This window comes from Acartia tonsa, chromosome 1 (assembly GCF_053477335.1).
Source record: "Acartia tonsa isolate MP-2025a chromosome 1, ASM5347733v1, whole genome shotgun sequence".
Lineage (NCBI taxonomy): Eukaryota > Metazoa > Arthropoda > Copepoda > Calanoida > Acartiidae > Acartia > Acartia tonsa.
This window is the reverse complement of record NC_137260.1, coordinates 60,617,712-60,638,011: the sequence shown is the minus strand read 5'-3', so window position 1 is coordinate 60,638,011 and position 20,300 is coordinate 60,617,712. Positions and strand designations below refer to the sequence as shown.

At 32.8% G+C, this 20,300-nt stretch overlaps 3 protein-coding genes across 7 annotated transcripts in view; all 3 read right to left on the bottom strand.

The window, feature by feature from the left end:
- ZC3H3 (Zinc finger CCCH domain-containing protein 3) overlaps positions 1–1,693 on the bottom strand; it is an 11,396-nt gene extending 9,703 nt beyond the window's left edge. The window contains exons 1-3 of the mRNA XM_080168420.1: positions 1,571–1,693; positions 1,114–1,214; positions 612–778 (exon numbers count right to left, since the gene is read on the bottom strand). Of these exons, the coding sequence (XP_080024546.1) occupies positions 612–778; positions 1,114–1,214; positions 1,571–1,624 (322 nt within the window). The 5' untranslated portion in view covers positions 1,625–1,693. The remainder of the gene's footprint in view (positions 1–611; positions 779–1,113; positions 1,215–1,570) is intronic.
- LOC145325535 (UPF0669 protein v1g209471-like) lies at positions 1,645–8,707 on the bottom strand. 4 transcript variants are annotated; one of them, XM_080168528.1, is made up of 6 exons: positions 8,580–8,707; positions 8,032–8,076; positions 6,241–6,317; positions 5,096–5,231; positions 4,126–4,447; positions 1,645–1,870 (listed from the first exon to the last, which is right to left on the bottom strand). In XM_080168528.1, exons 1-5 carry the CDS (start codon positions 8,632–8,634, stop codon positions 4,191–4,193), a joined length of 570 nt encoding a protein of 189 aa, XP_080024654.1. In that variant the 5' UTR covers positions 8,635–8,707; the 3' UTR covers positions 1,645–1,870; positions 4,126–4,190. The 4 variants fall into 4 exon arrangements, with proteins under 4 accessions (XP_080024654.1, XP_080024642.1, XP_080024649.1 ...); XM_080168516.1 differs by lacking the exon at positions 1,645–1,870 and adding an exon at positions 3,121–4,008; XM_080168523.1 differs by lacking the exon at positions 1,645–1,870 and adding an exon at positions 3,121–3,501.
- On the bottom strand, positions 8,651–20,220 carry LOC145325565 (vesicle-associated membrane protein 3-like). 2 transcript variants are annotated; one of them, XR_013881521.1, is made up of 4 exons: positions 20,103–20,220; positions 19,544–19,627; positions 17,597–17,818; positions 8,651–9,864 (listed from the first exon to the last, which is right to left on the bottom strand). XR_013881521.1 is itself a non-coding variant. In XM_080168541.1 (4 exons), the coding sequence occupies exons 1-4, from the start codon at positions 20,199–20,201 to the stop codon at positions 9,801–9,803; spliced, it is 357 nt and encodes a 118-aa protein (XP_080024667.1). In that variant the 5' UTR covers positions 20,202–20,220; the 3' UTR covers positions 8,651–9,800. The 2 variants fall into 2 exon arrangements, 1 of the variants encoding a protein (XP_080024667.1); XM_080168541.1 differs by having other exon boundaries at positions 17,709–17,818.
- Between the last annotated feature and the right edge of the window lie 80 nt (positions 20,221–20,300).

The window sequence follows — 20,300 nt, the reverse complement described above, 5'->3', positions numbered from 1 at the left end:
ATTACATTTAGCAACTTTTACCTTTTGGGCATGCTGTAATAAAATCAATACGTCATCGATTTTTCGAAGCTTGAAAATGCCCTACCGACTTCGCCTCAAGGCGGGGCGAAGTCGGTGCCGTTTTAGAGATCAATTTTGACAAACTTCCCAAAGTCCTAGGTTTACGTCCTTTTAGGACCTGATCGACTTTTCCGAGATCTTTCTACTGGTCTTGGTCCCATTTAAAAAAAAATAATTTTTACGATTTGCAGGTTCAAAAAACCGAAAAAAAGACCGAGTTCGCCCCGCTTTACCCTAGGTATTTTTCATTAAAATAAAAAACCCTGCATTTTACAATTTTGTAACTTAAAATTACAAAAAGAAATTGAGAAGTAAACAAATCCTATGATACAAGAGGGTAGTTAATATTGTATTTAGAAAAGTATTCAAGAAAATTCGCGATTTGAGTTCATGCAAAATTTTTGGTTTTCCATCTTTATAAGATTTCAAATTAATAAAAAAAAATTAGGAAACCCGTGAAAGTTGGTGCTAATTTTAGACATTATTGCCCTTGGTTTTTAGTATGAAAATAAAATATCAGTTAACAACTTTTTTTCTATAGTTATCTATGCCTGGAAGAGTAGTTCTCAAAGGTACAGATGGCAGGGGACGGTTGGCAAACTTAGGGTTTATATGGACTGTGTTCCCTTTCTTGGGACTAGAAGTTGGACTTGGGCTGCCGCTACTGCTGCCAGATACAGCTGCCTGAAACTGGCTGCTGTTCAATTGAGACTGGAATCTAAATATTAATAAAAATAAATCAATTACATTGTAAATACAGAAAGCAAAAATTGAAACATAACTATTCTATTCAAAGGGAGGTATACCAAACTTTTTATCAATGTTGTTTCCCTTATTTCTCTAGCAAATATAAAAACACATTTTTCCAAAACAGCATACCTAAAGGATGTACGTTGTACATACGAATGCGGAGTTTATTGTTAGCCAAAGACATGTAATAATTTTTAAAAGATATTTATCGAAAATATATTTCATCAAAACCTTTCTAACGGACTGGTAGACATTTATCATTATAGAGAAGCTTTGCTCCTAAATATATATAAAAATTCTTACTTTGGGTTGATATGAACTGTATTATTTTTGACTGGGGGTTGCAATGTGTTTGTTCTGCCTCTGTCTGGACTAGTTAAACTTTCTATCAAGTCTTCGTGACCCTAGAACGAGTAAAGTTGGATTAATAAGAAGCACAGCAAAATTAAATACTTATTTTATTTAATCTTCAGATAGGCCCTGCGAGGGTTTTAGGCTAATTTATTTTCAAATTTAAGTCTTGGTATGGTTTTAAGCTATTCTTCTCGTCCCTCACTGTTCATTTGAATATAGAGCCTCTAGATGCTCGGAGCTTAACCGCTAGTTGAGTATAAAATGCATTAAATTCATAGAAATACAACTGAACAAATATTTTCATAAGAAAAATACAAGTTAATGGTTTCTGACACAATAGCTTCAGACAATAGGTAAACCTTATATCAAAGGAAAACATCTAATTGTTAGGATTTCACTTATTTACCTGTGTTGGAGTACCAGTATACTGAAGATAAAATGCTTCATTTTTAGAGGACATAATCAACTGTTATAGGAACATTTTATTTCCCTGAAATTATTTTGACACATCATTAATATTTCAAATATTAGGTAGTATCACAGCAATAACAAGTAAAATATGTTTATATTAAATGAGAAAAAAAGGACAGTAAAGTCTTATTAGTATTAATTTAAAATACAACAAAAAAAACATTTACGTTGTAATTCCTCTCTAGCAAATACAGATAACTCTGCTTTTGTATGGTAAAGGAAAAAGGCAGAAAATCTGAAAAATAGTCAAAAACCGTCATTATGCATCTAGGAAACAGATGAAATTTTAGTTATTTAAAGTATAGTTTTTCTATGATTTATCTGGGGGGTGGAGATACATATACCATCCCCAAAAATGGTTATAATTCTTCTTTGGACCTATAAAAAGCTTCTCTGTAAATAATATCCAAGGCGGTTAACGAGATCCCTCGCTACAGATATAGACATCCCTTTACTTTTATTTATGTTAGAATAGAAAATATAAATATAAATTTTACTAAATTAAAGTACGCTCAACCCTTGGAATAAAAACAAAACAGAAAAATGTCGTTAGAATTAGGGTTGCCGAATTTGATAACGATTATAAATAAACCCTACATTTTCATACATTTAATACTATTTTTTACAGTATAATGTGAAGGGGGAAATCATAAGAACGCCACTCTGATAATTCTAAATTAATCTCAATTTCTAAATGTTTGTTTAAAAGAAAAGGCATACGTAAAAATATTTTAATTTTTAAAAAGTTGGCCACCATGTTTAATGGAATACGACATTTATCAACTCTACGTGGCATTCAATAAGGATTAATGATAAGGACATTATATAACGGGTTTAAAAACAGATTAACAATAAATAAATCGATTTTTTTTCTCATTTCAAAATCATGAATAGAAATATGAGATATTTTAGCAAGGATAATTTTGATCTAAAGCACCGCAGAGAAAACAACCATCCCAACATCTAATCTGGAAGTTAATTAGCTCGACAGTCTTAGAATAACAAAAAAATAATAAGATTTTCCCGTATTCATTTGAAACCGATTAATATCCGTTGGATTAGAACCGTTTTTCAGCCATACGGAAAATTTTTGTCTAGCATCGTATTATATCAAGTTTTCTATGAATGTAAAAATGTACAATCATAAGATTTTAAAAATGATCTTAATTTTGATAATAGTACATTAATGTTAATACGATGCGATAAATATCTATTCTTTTGTTATTAAATATCAATGAATAGAAATAAGACAAATTTAAACAAGTAATTTTGTTCAAAAGGAATGCCTGAAAGACTTAAAGTCTAAAGATTGTATACTTGTAGCCCAAAACAATCCAGCGACTTCAGTCTGTTCAGTGGTTGGCGAGCTCTTAACTAATAAACTATTAACTATTAATGGATAATTTTGTTTGAACTGTAAAACGAAAATCTTTTAAATTCTGATGTGACGCACAGCCAAACTGCTTAAAGTATAAAACCAATATGTCTACAAACAATCAATATATTTAATGTAATCAGTTTTAAAGACAGATATGTTTCTGAATCACAGCAATTTGAAATGTACGTAAATCTAAAATATATTTTTTTCAATAAAAAATGGCCTATGTCCCTTGGACTTCCTCGCCTTAATTCAATACTTCAATGAAAACTGAAAAAAGGCCTAAAAAATGTAGGAAGTTTAATATAAATAACCCTATCAATATTTTCTAACTGATTTAACAAACATTACTAATTAAAAAGGTTATTTTTTTACGTTATAAATACATCACAGATATCTTATAGGAATATTTCATAACGGATTGTATCTTTAAAAACATTGTTTTTACTTTATAATATTCAATAGGTATCAAAACTTTCTTATGCTTTCTTAAAATTTTAGTTTGTACAATTTTGAGAACTTATTTTAAGTTTGTGCCCATAAAATAAACTAGGAATATTGTTGTCCATTAGTAGCGCAGCAAATTAGACAACAATCATGAAAAAATAACTTTAGCAGTCCGTGACCAGGCCCGAACCCAAAAATTTTGACAGAACCCACCCCCCCCCATCCCCTCTCCACGCCCTTATGATTTTTGACACTCTCCTTTAACCAGACTTAAGCGGGTGAGGGGAGGAAAGGGGGGGGGGAGGGGAAGGGTTTAATACAGACAAGAAGGATGTGATTTTATTGACAGGTGGGTGAATACACCTCCCTGAACAATAAACATTCTGAAGATAAACCAGCATCAAATGGTTGGTAAATTAAGGACATCGTTTTTTACAACCCCTTTAAGTTTAAAGGGGTGTGACTTGACACTTTCTTATTTAGTAGGTGTATTTACTCGCCTTAATTTTTGCCGGAGGGTGAATGGAAGCCTTCAGTTCATCAAAAACCTGACTATATTGTATATCATTAGAAAACCAACTAATTTTTGATTTATTATTTCCTAAAATCAGAAAATAATTTAAGTAAACTTATATAAAATACTTCGAAAAGGCTAAGACCCATACCTATTAATTATAGAGTAGCTGCGATACTAAAACAATTCACAACAAAACAAAAATTACTCCTAATGCTACAAGAGAACATCAATAGCAATCTCTAAAATGCCAGAGATAACGGGCCAAAGAAGACTAATAGCCGACCGTTCATCGCCGTACAATTCATAATCCTCGGTAGGATCACCATCAGCTCCGCTGCTGATGTCATCATATGTACTTGGTGGTGGCTGGGAATCAGCGTAGCCCTCGGCAAATGGGTCAGCCGTGGGTTTGTAAATTGTGACGGTTAGTTTGTACTTGCTTATTGGATACTGTGGATGCCCGTAAACACCTTAATAAACACGGGTGTTGAAAAAAACATTACATGGGCAAAAAAAAATAGATTGTCCGAAGCTTAATATCTCTGAACGACTTACTTTAAGAAAAGATTGGACCCTATTTTTACCTCAAGACTAGTAGACTAGCTATAGCTATATAAATTATGAAATTTGTATTGCAATAATTCATCTGAAGAACAAGAATGACAACATCCATAAGTTGCGAAGCACAAAAAAATCTTGGATGGGATACGGACGTTAAAGAGCATATAATAATTTGTTCAATCAGGAATAGAAAAATATTAGAGAAAAAAATCACAAAACCTTTCTCACAAATTTTTATATTTTTTTGTAGCATGGTTGACAAGACACACAAATTAAATTACGTAATAGATTGATTATTGGTAAAGGAAGTAATAACAAAAAATTTAGCCGTCTATCTTGAATAATAGCTAAGAAACTCCTATTTCTCCCATTACGTTACGGACTGAAGGCAAACAGACAAAGTTATTTATCAAGTAGCTTCGCTACTGAAAGAAATATGAAATTTTCCAGCAATGAAATTATTGAAAAGTGTCGCAATATTTTACTGTAGTTCTTATCAATGAAAATACAATATTTTTTACTTAAACATAAAATTGAGTTAAAAATGAAAATCCCACCTACAAAAAGTGGCCTCTCGACATATTGGTCAATCTCTATCACATCAAGGCCACAGGTTGTGCTACTAAATGAATGTTGGTCCAGGTCATAGCTGGGACTCGAGGTCTCGGATGATATGTAAAGGTCAGCATCGCCCTAGATTATCATAATGTTAGTCTAAAGGTTTCGGTTAAGAACCGATTTTGGGCCATACCTACTGAAAAATCATGTATCGCATCAAATAAAATACAATTTTTAAAATTAAAACCAGTTTTGTTAGCCCTTTAATTTTGCTATCCACAGAAAGATATCTATAATAACTAATCTATCTAGCTTTTAGTTTTTTTATTAAACGAAGATAATATATTTGATAATAAGAAGCTCCCCCCCCCCTCCTCCTGAAAGTAGCTTAAAACACTACAGGACCAATAAGTATATTCTCTGTTAAGCAGTTAGAAAGATCTGAGCTTTAGACAGACAGACTACTTTGTATTAAACTAGCGATTCTCCCTTAGCCTCTAGAGGCATTGCCTCAAGAGGTAATTTAAAAAAAGAATTTAAAAAATTAAGTATTTGGTGTTGCAACCACTAATTTCAAACGATTTTAAAAAGAAAAATTGAAGGGGATTTTTTTGAGGGGGGTTGGGGGTGTCTCACGTCCCAAGAAAATAGCTTAAAACCACCACAGGATCAGTATGTATATTCCCTGAAGGGTAGAATCCAATCGGTTCAGTGGTTACTGAAATTTTAAGGGACAGACAGACTGATGGACAGACAACATTCTACTTTGTATTATTACAAGCGGCTTCGCCCCTAGCCTCTAGGGGCTTTGCCCCAAGAGGTGATAAAAAAAATTAAGGCAAAAATCGTAAAGGACCATGGAAATCTCCTTCAAAAAAAAGGACCAAGGAAATCTTCTAAAATAAAAAATAACGGACAAAGGAAATCTTAAGCAAAAAAAAAAAATGGGGGGGATTTTTTGGTTGTTTTTGGGGGGGGTTGGGGGTGTCCCACCCCCCAAGAAAATAGCTTAAAACCACCACACGACCAATAGGTAGATACTCTGAAGAGTAGAATCCGATCGGTTCAGTGGTTACCGAGATCTTAAGGGACAGACAGACAGACATCGTTCTACTTTGTATTATAGATGTATTAAATAAAGTACCTCTAATGAAACCAGATGGACGATGACACGTCCAGGCTCCTGTATCTTGAAATATGTATAATTTCCTTCTTCTATCTAATTCAAACGGAGATTTTAAGATTCTTTTAAATTGCTGGTTATGAATAGGGTTGGGCCGGACATCCGGTCATTTTCAATATACGGCCGATAACGGATATATATAAACTATCCGGATACCGGCTGATTTTTGATGCCGGATATCCGGCCCAACCCTTAGTTATGACTTCATTATCTAAAAAAATTGAATCGTATTTTAAGGTAAGGTTGCAAACAATGAGAGTACCGCAAGAATAAAGATTAGATACTAGCAGAGGATCTAAACACGGTTTTTAATAAGACAATAGATAATAAATTGATGTAACCCCCAATTATGATAAACAAAATAATCTCATGCATATTGATGAAAGAAAATCTATTGGTTAAAGTTTGGACACTTCTAATTCAAACCAAACAATCAGGATTCAGTAATAGTACCATAGGCGTCCAAGGGGGGGGGGTAATGGGCCATTTGGCACCCCCAAAATTTTTTGAACAATACCCCCCCAAAAAAAATTTACCCCTACCTTGGGGGTGCCGTAGGCACCCCCAACGATTTTGGGGGGGGTATTTACCCCCCCAAACGATTTTGGGGGGGGGGTAATTACCCCCCCCAAAATAAATGTTCTTTATAAAAAAATTTTTTGGGGGGGTATTTACCCCCCCCCCAAATTGAATGTTCTTAAAAAAAAAATTTTACTGAAAAATTTTTTTTTGGGGGGGGGAGGGAGTAATCTCCGCCCCCCCCCCTAAACCATCCCGGGGATCTATGATGTAATTGTAAAGCACTGAAGATTCCATAAAATAGATACCTAACTAAATTAAATATTTCATTAAATAATGAAAAAGAATTTCTATAGGCGATTTCTTTTGGGAGGATGTCAGGGTGTCTCAAAACTAGTTATAAAACTTACCAGGACCTATAAGACGCTTCACTTTAATGTATAATCATATTGGTTCATTGGTTAGTGAGTTAATTATTGTATTTTTATGTTCTAAAGAATGAGATACTACTATATATTTGAATAGTAGTGGCGCCCTTAGCATCTAAGAACTCGTGTTTTCTAAAGGGTAAAAAGGGAGGAGAAAAATAGCCTAAAACCACTCAAAGGATTGACCTATAATAGTGTGGAACCATCATGGGATCTATGTGAAGCTTTCCTAAAAAGGAGAACTCAGTATTAAAAGTAATGAAATCTGAAGCTATAGTCAAATAAACCTTACTTACCACTTTATGTTATAGGATAGTACTTATTAACTTAATAGATTAGGTAGGTGCTTTTTTTTCATAATTAAATTACCCCCCCCAAAAATTTTACCCCCGGGGTAAATTAGTTTGGGGGGGGTAATTACCCCCCCCCAACAGATTTGGGGGGAGTATTTACCCCCCCCAACAGACTTTAAGGAGGTAATTACCCCCCCCAATCAAATTTTACCCCCGGGGTAAAAATTTTGGGGGGGGTAAAAAAAATTTCGGCGCGCTTCGCGCGCCATTTTACCCCCCCCAAACACGAATTACCCCCCCCCCCTAAAATTTTTTACCCCCCCCAAAAAAAAAAAGCTTGGACGCCCCTGAATAGTACCCAAAGTTTTTAACCAGAAAGCGTGTTTAACTTAAGTTACCAAAAGAATAAACAGTCTAATGTCCCCTACCTCCCTAATGTAAGGATTAAAATTATTTTAATTTCTACATAGATATGAAATTAAAGTTAAAATAAGAAGAATCTTAAGTTTCCTCTTTGATAATGGATTGACTTGCATAATCTCCTCCGCTAACAGGTGCTACAAAAAATAATAAATTTTCCAGTATATTTCCAGTTTTGTTAACCACTGCAGATTGCCCCTTGGGGCTGAAAAGACTGGTTTAATCTTGTTTTTAGAAAAGTAGGAAAAATATGTAGCACAATAAAATAAAAACAATGAAAAAATGTCTCAGTAAAAAGTATTATCTATCAATCATCAAGTATGACTCATTTGTTAAAATCCGTCAATAAAAATGTAAGATAATCAGGGAAATAATTCTCTGACATACTGACAGGCATACCGTACCTACTCTTATTATTTAGTTGATAATCTAACTTACTACTAATAAGAATAAAACTCTTATTTGATATCATTTAACCTCTAATTTAGTGGATAAAAATTATCTTAATATTGTTCCAATCAAAAATTTCACATCGTGCATGTACATGATTCCAATCAAGTGATATGCAAAAGTATAGCAGACCTTCCTAACAGACCAATGAACATAAATGTTGTAGAGTAGCTATGTAACAAAAAAATACCTATCAAAGAAGCGGAAGGAATAAGAATAAAGCTAACTATTAAGAACAACATCATTACTATTCATATTTAATCTGGAAATATAAAGTAAATATGGAATAATAATCAAATAATATTTGTAAAACTAAAATATAAAATAGTAGAATTTTAAATAGGGGTACCTATAGATTGAGCCATGTTAGAATACAAAAAACTGACCGTCTTAAAAAATATAAATATAAAACCTCTCTCAAGGAATTTGAATTAAAGTTGCTATTTTTGAATGAATTATTTTCAATGTATCTTTTATATTATTTGATTTGGTTATTGTACTTCAACATGTATAAATCTGTGGAACCCTATCATACATATTAATTTAAAACTGGGTAATATGAAATATTGGAAGCCAAAGAGCCTAAATATTTGATCACAGAAAGATAGATAGGTAGTTAAAAATAGTTTTTTTAAAGGTTAAGTTTCTTAAGTGCAAAACCAATAATAAACTATTTTTTTCTATCTAGAAAATACGATTTTAAGAAAGAAAAAAAGCATAATGCCAGAAATAGGCAATATGTTTGATAGTTAGAATGTGCTGTTAGTATAATAGAAAGTGACTGTATCGTATTTTGACATAAGATATACATTTCAAAATATTTTAAGAACTTAATTTACTTATAAATACCTAGGCAAAGTACTAATGATTAACTAAAGCTTATATGTTTTAGATAAAATATTACAATTTCAACATTAAAATGAAAACAATACAAACATTAACTACATCATACAACCCATATATACAACAATTGTGCGATTTTTATTACATTTTTCTAAAAAACAGGAAAGTTAATAGCACTGTATTATAAAGTTTCATAATCAATAATAAATTGTTTTTTTTTTAAAGATGGAATCAGAAGTGCTATAACTTAAACTTGCATAAATAAATTAAATCTTTTTTATAAATATACAAAAATGCATACAATTCTTTTTATGAAGAATCAATTTTTAAAATTTAAAAATATTTGTTTAATGATTATGCTGGATTATCTAAAACTATTCTATTTGTTAAATATCAATAAAGGGAAAAAATCACTGGATGAGGAAAATTTAAAAATATTAACAAGTTAAAATAAGAAAACAAAATCTGTTGTCTAGTTTAGGATGAGGACAATACCGCGCAATTTTTAGGATCTCGACTTGATTGATCGATTGATGAGCTGTTCTTGTGCAGAGTGCCGCGCACCAATTTAGGCTTGGTGAGTGACAGGGGCGGGAGCAGGAGCTACGGTTGTTACCTCACTGCTGCTTGATCTGGAATTATACATATTTTATTAATTTTTTTAAGTACAATGCATCTAAAACTAAAAGACAATTTTAAAAGCTATTAGTGAAATAAGTATGAGGTTATATTTAGTTCAAAATTGATATTCGATAACAAAATAACATTCCTTTACTAAATCAAGAACAATTCTTTCCCTTAATAGCGCAACAACAAGTTATTTTGTATATTACGCTAAAACTGTCGAAGCAGCCTATATATACAATATTGTTAAAGATCATTAAATGACCAGGCTACTGAGAATGACTAAAAAAAAAATAATGTAATGTACGGCGCACACAAAAAAATATTTTAAGGAGGGAGGCGGATGTGTCACTTTTTTTTATAACACAAAGAAACTCAGACAAATCAAGATTGCAGCACTGATATTTTGCTTGCTTGTTGCTTTAATGGGGTACAACAATGAAGAAAAAAGGCGGCGGAACTACAATTTCCTGCTGTATTTTTAAATTATCACAGATATGATTGTTTTAGGTGACAGCTGGTCAAGCCGGCGCCACAGTTCTTCATAGTTCCATTTTTAATGAATTTATGCAAATACCATTCTACAGAACATTGCAGTCTCACATTATAAAGCTCCTGTTTAAATAAAAAAGGGGCACATCCGCCCACCTCCATAAATAAAATCAAATGTAAATACTAAATCATATAGTGATATAAAGATGGACGCAATAAATAGATTAATAATAAAATTATGTAACAAATGACAAACATGCAAAAATTTAAATACCTACCTACATGGATCTTCTATATTTGCAAATTATTAACAAGCAATAAAAAAATGAGGATAAGAATAAAAGAGAGAGAGAACAAAAGCGGAAAAAAATTCTTCTAAATCTTTAGTAGTTTCTATAGGGAGAATCTAACCATTATTTAAGAGGTTGGGATTAACTTATCTTCCCTTGCCCTCTCTCTTCATCAGTGAAAAAAAGGTAGTTTTGAAATACTGGAACAAATATTATGGAAGATGTGATTGAATTCTGTTTAAGGTGGAAAGGAGTGATTATAACATTTTTTCAACAATGCATAAATCTGTCAGTCCCTTTGATCACGGTCATTTTCTCTAATAATTTTTGTCATTAAAGATGCTATTTCACTCGTCACCAACCTTATAACAGGGGTGTATATTCTACATGGGATCCCCTGCTCAGGGGGGGGGGGGGGGGGGAAATAAAAAATAAGTGGTTGGAGGGGAAAAAAATGTAAAAGTTAGGAAAACTAAAAACATTTTTTCCATTTCCCCCCCCCCCCTCCTTGGAGAAAAAAACAAAAAAAAATGGGTGGTAGGAGGGATAAAATAAATAAAATTTAGAGTTCTTTAAATATTTTTCAATTTTCCCCCTTCTTGGTGAGAAAAACTAGGGGGAAAAAAATAAAAAAATTTGTAGCAGGGAAAAAAATAAACCTTGTGCAGAATATAAACCCCTGCCTTATAATGATGTAAATGATTTTTTTAAAAGAAAACATAAATACAGACTGGCCAGCCAATTTTAAAAATAAAAAACGTACATAACGTACACAAAAAAATACGTTACGTACATAAAAAAGTAAAAAAAAACGTACAAAAAACGTACATTCCTAATAAAAATAAGTTAAATAATTTCCTAGTTACCTATTATCAATACATTTAAGTCTACTAGCAGCTACCTGTAAAGGAGAACCATAGCGAACTGATAGACACAAGATATCCTATTACTCTATTCAAAAGAACTAGCGTCTATGCTCCTAAAGGCCTCTAGGGGCACTTGATGAGGGGAGAGTTGATTTCAATAAAAAAAACATGGATGAGAACATACATAAGTAGCGAAGCTCAAAAGTTATTTATAGACATCTGGAAAAAAATTAACTTAAAATCGCAATTAAAATTCATTTTTGGGGGGAAGAGGTAGTTTTTTTTCTAAAGTCAATTTCTCTTGGGAGGGTGGATGGTGATACTCTTCCCCAAAATAGTTATAAAACTTCCAAAAACCTATGAGAAGCTATCCTGTTAAGGAGAACCATATCGGTTCCGTGGTTAGCGAGATTCTTTGGTTCAAACAAACAGACATTCTGTTATTTTGTACAAAGTATATCCTATTATAAGGACCAGCGACTACGCCCTTAGAGGCCTCTAGAGGAACTTGATTAGGGGGGGGGGGGGAGTTGAATTCAAAAACCCATTTTTTAATTTAAAAATAAAAATTAAAAAACAAGGATGACAACATCCTTAAGTAGCGAAGCTCAAAAGTTATGGATGGAAATCTGGGAACTATATAAACTATAGAGTAGTGTCGTAAAAAATAAGCATTTGACTTATTTAAATAAATCACAAAACCTTTTAAAAATATATAATACCTAACGTGAAAATCTAGGAATAAATTCAGCCCCCCAACCAATAAGCAAATCTCAATGAAATTTAGTGGAAGTATTAAGAATGAAAACTAATACAATCCCTGAAAATTACAACCGTCTATCAGGAATATGAGTTGTGAAAATCACCAAAACCTATACATCTAGGAATCGATCTAGCACTGCAACAAATAGACAAACCTTAAAGAAACCCTAGGACCCAACCCTAGGGGAAGGGGCGGCAGGACTCAGTGATCAAAAGTGATAAAATTGGTGGTGGGGGTTTAAAAACATTATACTTAAATGCTCAAAGTATTTTAAGTAAGTTACCAGACTTGGAGGCAACTGCTTTTGATTACAAACCAGATCTTATACTAATAACTGAAAGTTGGTGCAATGAAAACATTGATGATAATATTCTTAATATTAAAGGTTTTGAACTAATCAAAGACCTTAGAAGTGATAGAACAGACACTACCAATGGCATTGGTGGGGGTTTGTTAGTTTATGCTAGAAAAGGACTAGTTATTTTATCAATTGACAAAATAAATGATTTTAACCAATATGTACATTTTAAAGTGAAGACCAGTATTTGTGATTTAAATATATTTTTAATTTATCGTCCACCAAGTAGCTCAGTGTTAAACTATAATATGCTCTGTGAAGTTGTCAGGGCTGCACCCAAAGACAGTTTGATAATAGGTGATATTAATTTACCAAATATTGATTGGAGAAACTTGACAAGTGATAATTTTAGCCGAGATTTTATGAACAGTTGTATTGATAATAATTTTGTCCAGTATATTGACTTCCCAACCCATCGTAAAAATAATATTCTGGATCTAGTACTGTCAAACAATGATTGTGTTATTAGTGTTGAAAATTTAGGCCCTCTTTCTAACAGTGATCATGTTATGCTATTAATCCATAGTTGTGTTGACTTTTTAGTGAATGAAAATAACGAGGTGAAACTAGATTGGTCTAAAGCTAATTATGATGAGATGAAAAACAATTTGTTAAATAAAAACTGGTCAAATGTTCTTAACAGTGATAATATTGAAAGTAACTGGCAAAGTTTTAAAAGTGTCATAAATGAAGTAATAAAGAAGAACGTTCCTATTAGTAACAGAAGTGATAACAGCTCTAAACCAATTTGGATGAATGGTCACATTAAAAGATTACAACGTAGAAAAACAGTTTTGTACAAAAGGATGAAAATTACAAACAGTGATAATGATAAAAAAGTTTACCATGAGACTGAAAAGGAACTTAGAAAGGCAATAAGAAGGGCTAAGAGGAAAATAGAGGTCAAGATATCCAAAAAGAGTGGAAATGAGGGCAAGAACTGTTTTAACAAATATATCAAATCAAAGTTAAGTAACCACACAGGTATAGGTCCACTAATTGATGAAAATGGTCAAGTTACTGGCGACAGCAAGAAGATGGCAGATATTTTAAATAATCAATTTAGCAGTGTGTTTACTTCTGATACAGGTGCTTATCAAGATATACCTAACATGAACGTTGAAGATGAGTTAATGAGGATTACTGTCACTGATGAAGAAGTTAGAAACAAGATTGACTCATTGAAATTTGGTAAAGCTCCAGGTCCAGATGGAATTTCTACATCAATTTTAAAGAATTTAAAAGAGCAACTAATTGAGCCTCTTAGAATACTTTTTCAACAGTCTATTGACCAAGAGTGTGTACCTGAAGACTGGAAACGTGCCAAAGTTGTTCCTTTATTCAAAAAGGGAGCAAAGGGAGTTGCAGCTAATTACAGGCCAGTATCCTTAACCAGTACAGTATGTAAATTACTTGAAAGTATTATTAGAGATGCAATAACTGACCACCTTATAAGATACAATCTTTTGCGAGAATCACAACATGGATTTACTTCTAACAGGTCTTGCCAAACTAATTTAATTGAATTTATGGACCTTATAACTAAATTCATTGATGCTGGAGACCCTGTTGATGTTGTATACCTGGATTTTAGTAAAGCCTTTGACAAAATATCCCACCAAAAACTGTGTAGTAAATTAAAGGCTCATGGTATAAATGGAAATGTTTTGAAATGGATCAAGGATTGGCTAACAAATAGAAAACAATGGGTTACAGTTAATGGTTTTCTATCTGATGAGGCTGCTGTTAGCTCTGGTGTCCCACAGGGAAGTGTTTTAGGACCTATCCTGTTTATCATTTATATTAATGATATAGACGAAGCAGTGACAAATCTAATTGAAATGTTAAGAAAATTCGCTGATGATACAAAAATAGCTAAAAGAATTAAAAGTGACAATGATAAAGTGTTGCTACAAAAATGTCTGGACAATCTTTTTGAGTGGAGTTCAAAGTGGTCAATGGAATTTAATACTAAGAAATGTAAGGTAATGCATTTTGGCAAGAATAACCCAAATTATCAGTACAACATAAATGGAGATGTGTTGCAAAGTGTTGATACAGAAAAGGATATTGGTGTGAAGATTACTTCAAATTTAAAGCCATCTGAACATTGCCAAGAAGCTGCAGGCAGAGCAAGATCTGTTCTAGGTCAGATTTCACGTTGTTTCCACTACAGGGACAAATATGTATTTTTAAATCTTTTTAAACAATATGTTCGTCCACATCTCGAATTTTCTAGTGCTGCTTGGTCACCATGGTTGCTTGGTGATATTAATATTCTGGAACAAGTTCAAATCAGAGCCCTTGGTATGATATCAGGCCTGCAGGCAAAAGATTATGTTGATCAGTTGAAGGAATTGAACATTTGGAGTTTACAGAAAAGAAGAATTATGTTTGACTTATTACAGGCCTATAAAATTATTCACGGCATTGGTAATATAAAATGTAATATAAAAATGGTTGGACAGAGATCTCAAAATTCTAGAACAACAAGGTTACAAGCAGATGAATTCAACCTTACTAAGGAGAGATGCAGAATTGATTGCAGAAAAAATTTCTTTACAAACAGAATAGTTGAAATTTGGAACAGTTTGCCTAGTGAATTAAAACATACAACGCCAGTGAAAAAATTCAGAAGCAAGTTAATAATATGGATGAACGAGCATAAGTTAACCGATATGGACTGACATCTTCTACAGAACTTCAGAATGGAGTCATTGAAGATTATACCATCAAGTAAACAAGTAAGTAAGTAACCAAAAGGCAAATCTCAATGAAAATATGTAGAATGTGAACTTATTCAATCAAAAAACAGGAGCCGAGAAAATCACGTTTCTCTGATAGCATAACGGACTGACAAAGTGATTATAGAGTAGATTCGCTAATAATTTTTTTAGTGAGGGAAGGGGGAGTAGACCACCCCCATTTCTGATTTCAATTTTAAAAAGAAAGAAAAAATAGGGGAAGGGTTGTGATTTTTTTCTAAGAGTAGTTTCTCTTGGGAGGGTGGTTGTACCCTCTCCCAGGACCTATGAGAAGCTACCCTGTAAAAGAGAACCAAATCGGTTTAGCGGTTAGCGAGAACCTTCGGTACAAATAAACTGACAGAGAGACATACATCCTGTTATTACATACTAAGTATATTCTATTAAATATATTTTGTCTGATGCTTAAGATTTTCATAACTACTTCACACAGTTACCGAGATGGTTTTAGGCTATTTTTCTACCATTTTGAATACAGGTTCTTGAAGGGATATGGAAGGACAGAGAAAATAGCCTACAACCTCACAAAGATCATGTCGGTTCAGCAGTTAGCGAGATTCTTTGTTACAGAAAAAAAAAGGATTTATAGGATAAACATATAATAGGATATAGGGTTATTTTGTCTATTGCTAAAGATCTCAGAAAATACTAGTCTTTAATACAAAGTAAATCAATGCCTGTCTGTCTAAAGCTTAAGATCTTGGTAGCCGCTGAACAGATTGGGTTATAAATTCTAATCTTCAGGGAATATATCTACTAGTCTAGGCTAGTTTTAGGCTATTTTCTTAGAGTGTGGGAAACCCAACCCCCCCCCAAAAAAAAAATCAACCACCCCTCAATTTATTTTTGTAAACTAATGCAAATCAGCGGGGTGGGGGAACCCCCACCGCACCCTGGGGCGAAGCCTAAATGAAAAAAATAATCACAATATTTTTTTATATTTTTTTTTGACAAATTTCCAACAAACGATTCTATAAAAGAGGGATACGAAGCCTCTAATCCTAGTAGAAAGTAAAAAGCTTTAAGTGTCCCTCCCCCAAAGAAAATAGCAATAACCATCACAGGACTATTAGGTATATTCCATGAAGAGTAGAGCACAATAGGTTCAGTGGTTACTGAGATATTAAGCTTCTGATATACAGACGGACAAGCAGACGGATAGACATCATTCTACTTTGCATCATAGATAATATACTATTTTTGTAATACTGTTTGTACAAATACAAATAAATATACAAATACTTTTATACTTATATTTGATTCTTATTCTTTAAAAACTGAAGATACCAAAAAATAAGACTTCTTAATCCTACACTGTGCACCATATGATATCTCGGAAAATTTACCCAAGTATATAAAGAATTTGAAAAAAATTATGGTAAAATCTATTAAAGGGGAAGTAGCATGAAATGCATTTAAACTTGAATTTAGTCAACTGCATATCTCTTTCTGTTCAATAGTTTAAACTATATCTATAGGACATATATTTCAAATCCATAAATTTAAACTGTAAGTTCTAATAACATATATGCATAATTTACATACATATTTTTGTTCTATGAAAAAGATATTATTGAATTTATTTAAATAATACACCTATTGTTTTGCCAAAATTTTCTTACAAAACATACAAATAACTTTTCTGCTAATATTTGATTCTTATTATTTTTAAAAAAACGTAAAACGTACAAAAATACAAATTTCAAAATACGTTACGTACACATATCAAAATAACGTTCAGAACGTACACAGATTCGATGCGTAACGTACAAAACGTACAAAACGTACACTCTGGCCAGTCTGTTAAAATAAAACTTAAAAATTCTATGGTGGTGGGAGCTATGGGTGTAGTATTTTCCCCATAGACGATTTTCTTGTCGTTTGTTAAAGCCCCCCCCCCTCATATCTAGGTTATTTTGTTGTAGGAGTGGTTAAAATTAAAAAAAGGAAATAATCAGAGGCTGTGTGTTTGTGTGTGTGTGGGGGGGGACATTATTACCCCCTACCCCTCATGTGAACGCCTACGATTGCAACGTTAAATATAAGAAAAAGAAAATTTGCAACATGCATTTTCAAGAAATGTGTTTGGAAAATGTTCAGAGTGTACAAACCTTTCCGTGGGCAGTACAACATAGAAAACAAAGGTGAAGAAACAGCACGCTTCATGCACACTCACAACAACTATCTATCTACCTATCTACATTACCTTGGGACAACTAGAGATATAAAACTACGCGGCATCCGGGGGGACGACAACAGTATAGCGTGCGCGGCATTGCACGCGCGCACACATTTCTTTGGTACTTTATTTGGTTTACCCGCTGGACGCCCACACGATGATAATCAGCAGAACCACGGCGATGACGACGCCAATGATGATCATAAACTTAAGGTTTTGCCACCAGTACTTTCTCTTCAGGCGGTTAGCCTTAACAAAGATTGTATAAGAAATCTTATTATTGAAAAGAGCATTAGTGAATAAAGAATGATAACTACAAAATTAAATACTAAAATAAGAAAATTAAAAAGCAGTAAAGAGTCAGAATCATTGAATAAAAATAGTGTTCCAAGTGTCAAAAAACGTTTTAATATATCATTAACAGCGAAAAAAATCACAAGTCTTCCAAAAAGCAGTTATTACAAAACCTATCTTCTAGTTTCTTATAAGCTCTAAGGGATTTTCCAGCTGAACAGGACGATACCAAATTTACTGAAAACTTGGATTACAATATCTATACAATAATCCAGCCCCATTTCTTTTTATGTGGACAAGACGATAGAATAAAATTAGATAGGTAGATAAAACATGATGGGAAAAAAGTTCAAGAACAAAATCAGTTAACTTGTATCATTCATAATAATGTATTTGTTTATATAAGATGCTTTTTCTTAGTTCATAAGGGGAGGGTTTTTAATGCAACCATCTCGTAATCAGTGAGCAAATGACACTTAGAATTCGAATTTCGATCTGAACTTTTGCATGAGTAATCCTTGGTAGGTCTATTTTCCCTAAATCGAACAAAAAGTTGGAAAAGTAACGGCTAGCGGCTCAGCCGTTCAGCCGTTTTTTGCCTATTTTCCATCATCAATTACGTAGGAATCGACTTTTTAAAACATATTTTTGGTTTAATTCATGTTAAATGATAGCAATAACCAATTTTAAAACTTCTAGTACCAACAGCTACCGTCTAGAACCGTTTGATAGCGTTTTGGAGTAGAAAAGAGTATTATGTTGAGAGAGGTTTCGTGACTAATTTGCAGTATAAATATCAAAAAAATGGCAAAATAGCTGAGCCGCCAGCCGTTAGCCGTTACTTTTCCAACTTTTTGTTCGATTTAGGGAAAATAGACCTACCAAGGATTACTCATGCAAAATTATAGATGGAAATTCGAATTCTAAGTGCCATTTGCTCACTGATTACGAGATGGTTGCATTAAAACCCCCCCCCCCTTAAATAAAATAATTCTAGTGTACAAGGTCAAAACTAAAATATTTGTCTAAATGTTATCCAATAAAATAAATATGGTTTTAAACTGTGTAATATTTTGGATCTAGTATAGTTCATGTCCGTTTCGTCGCTAGCAACTTTAATTTTAACTTTAGGAAAGGTTTGATTTCCATGAACAACTTACTATGAACTTTACTTAATCCATCAATTTTATTCTACAAGGTAAACAAAAAAAAGAGCAAACAATCTATCTAAACTTAAAAGGTAGTCTGGAGTCTAAATTTTGACAACCCTGGATTTCATGCACTAATAAAACCTTACCATTTATGTTCACTATTTAAAAATAAAACAATAAATATTAATCAAGTTCATTTATTTTCTTTTAGAAAATATTTCAAATACTTATCTACTTACTGTATAAAAATTCTACCCAATGAACCGTTTTATAAAAAAAAAGGCGTGTTAGATTAATCTTAAGACTGTTTTTCACTCAAATAAAAGTAACAGGGCAAAATCGTACTGTAGCTGCAAAGAAAATTAGAAAAAATCGAAAATTTTACTGTAAAAGGAAAGTAATTTAATCGTAGTTCTATTACAATTTCAACCTTAAAGAACTCTAAGTCAGTAAAATTAACTTAAACTAGCCGACGACTAAAATGAAAAATAGGACGCGAATAAAAATATCCAAATAAAACTTGACTGACCTGAGTTTGGAACTGAGAAGCTCCCTCCTGGAGGTTGTCAGCCCTCTGGTCAAGCTCAGAGAGCTTAGTATCTCTTTCTAGAACCTACAAAAAAGGGTTTATTGAAGTTTTGACTGAAAAAAAATACAAATCCGGACACCTTGAATTTTCAAGTTATTTTGGATTCTCATTTACATTTTTAAATACTACATTTCAACAATTAAGAAAAAATTCACCTAATTCTAGAATTTTTTATTTAGAATTCAGCAGCTTTTCAATCTTTACAGAAGGCGGAGCATAGTCCTTAAAGAAGGCTTTAATAGTTATTTCTCGCATCGTATTATAAACAGCTTTCCGCGGATATACAATGTGCAATTGTGAGATTAAAACCAGTTTTTTTAGCCCCGAGGTGCCGAAGGCACGGGCTAAAAACTGGTTTTAATCTTATGATTGTACATTTTTATATTCGTAGAAAGCTGGATATTATACGATGCTAGATATAGTTTTTTTTCGTATGGATGAGAACCGGTTCCTATCCACCGGATTCGAATGAATACGAGAAACTAACTTTTAGTTTTACCTTCTCAACATTGACCCTCATGATGTCAACGACCTCCCCGACTTGTTGCTGGGCCTGCTGCAGCCTACCAGCGCTGTTGTCTCCACCGTTAGCTGACATTTTCACAGATTTTTTTATAGTTTCTGAAATAATATTAACTATTAGCACAACAAAATAACTGGCCAAATAGTATTTTTTTTAATCACTTCTTTTGTTAGT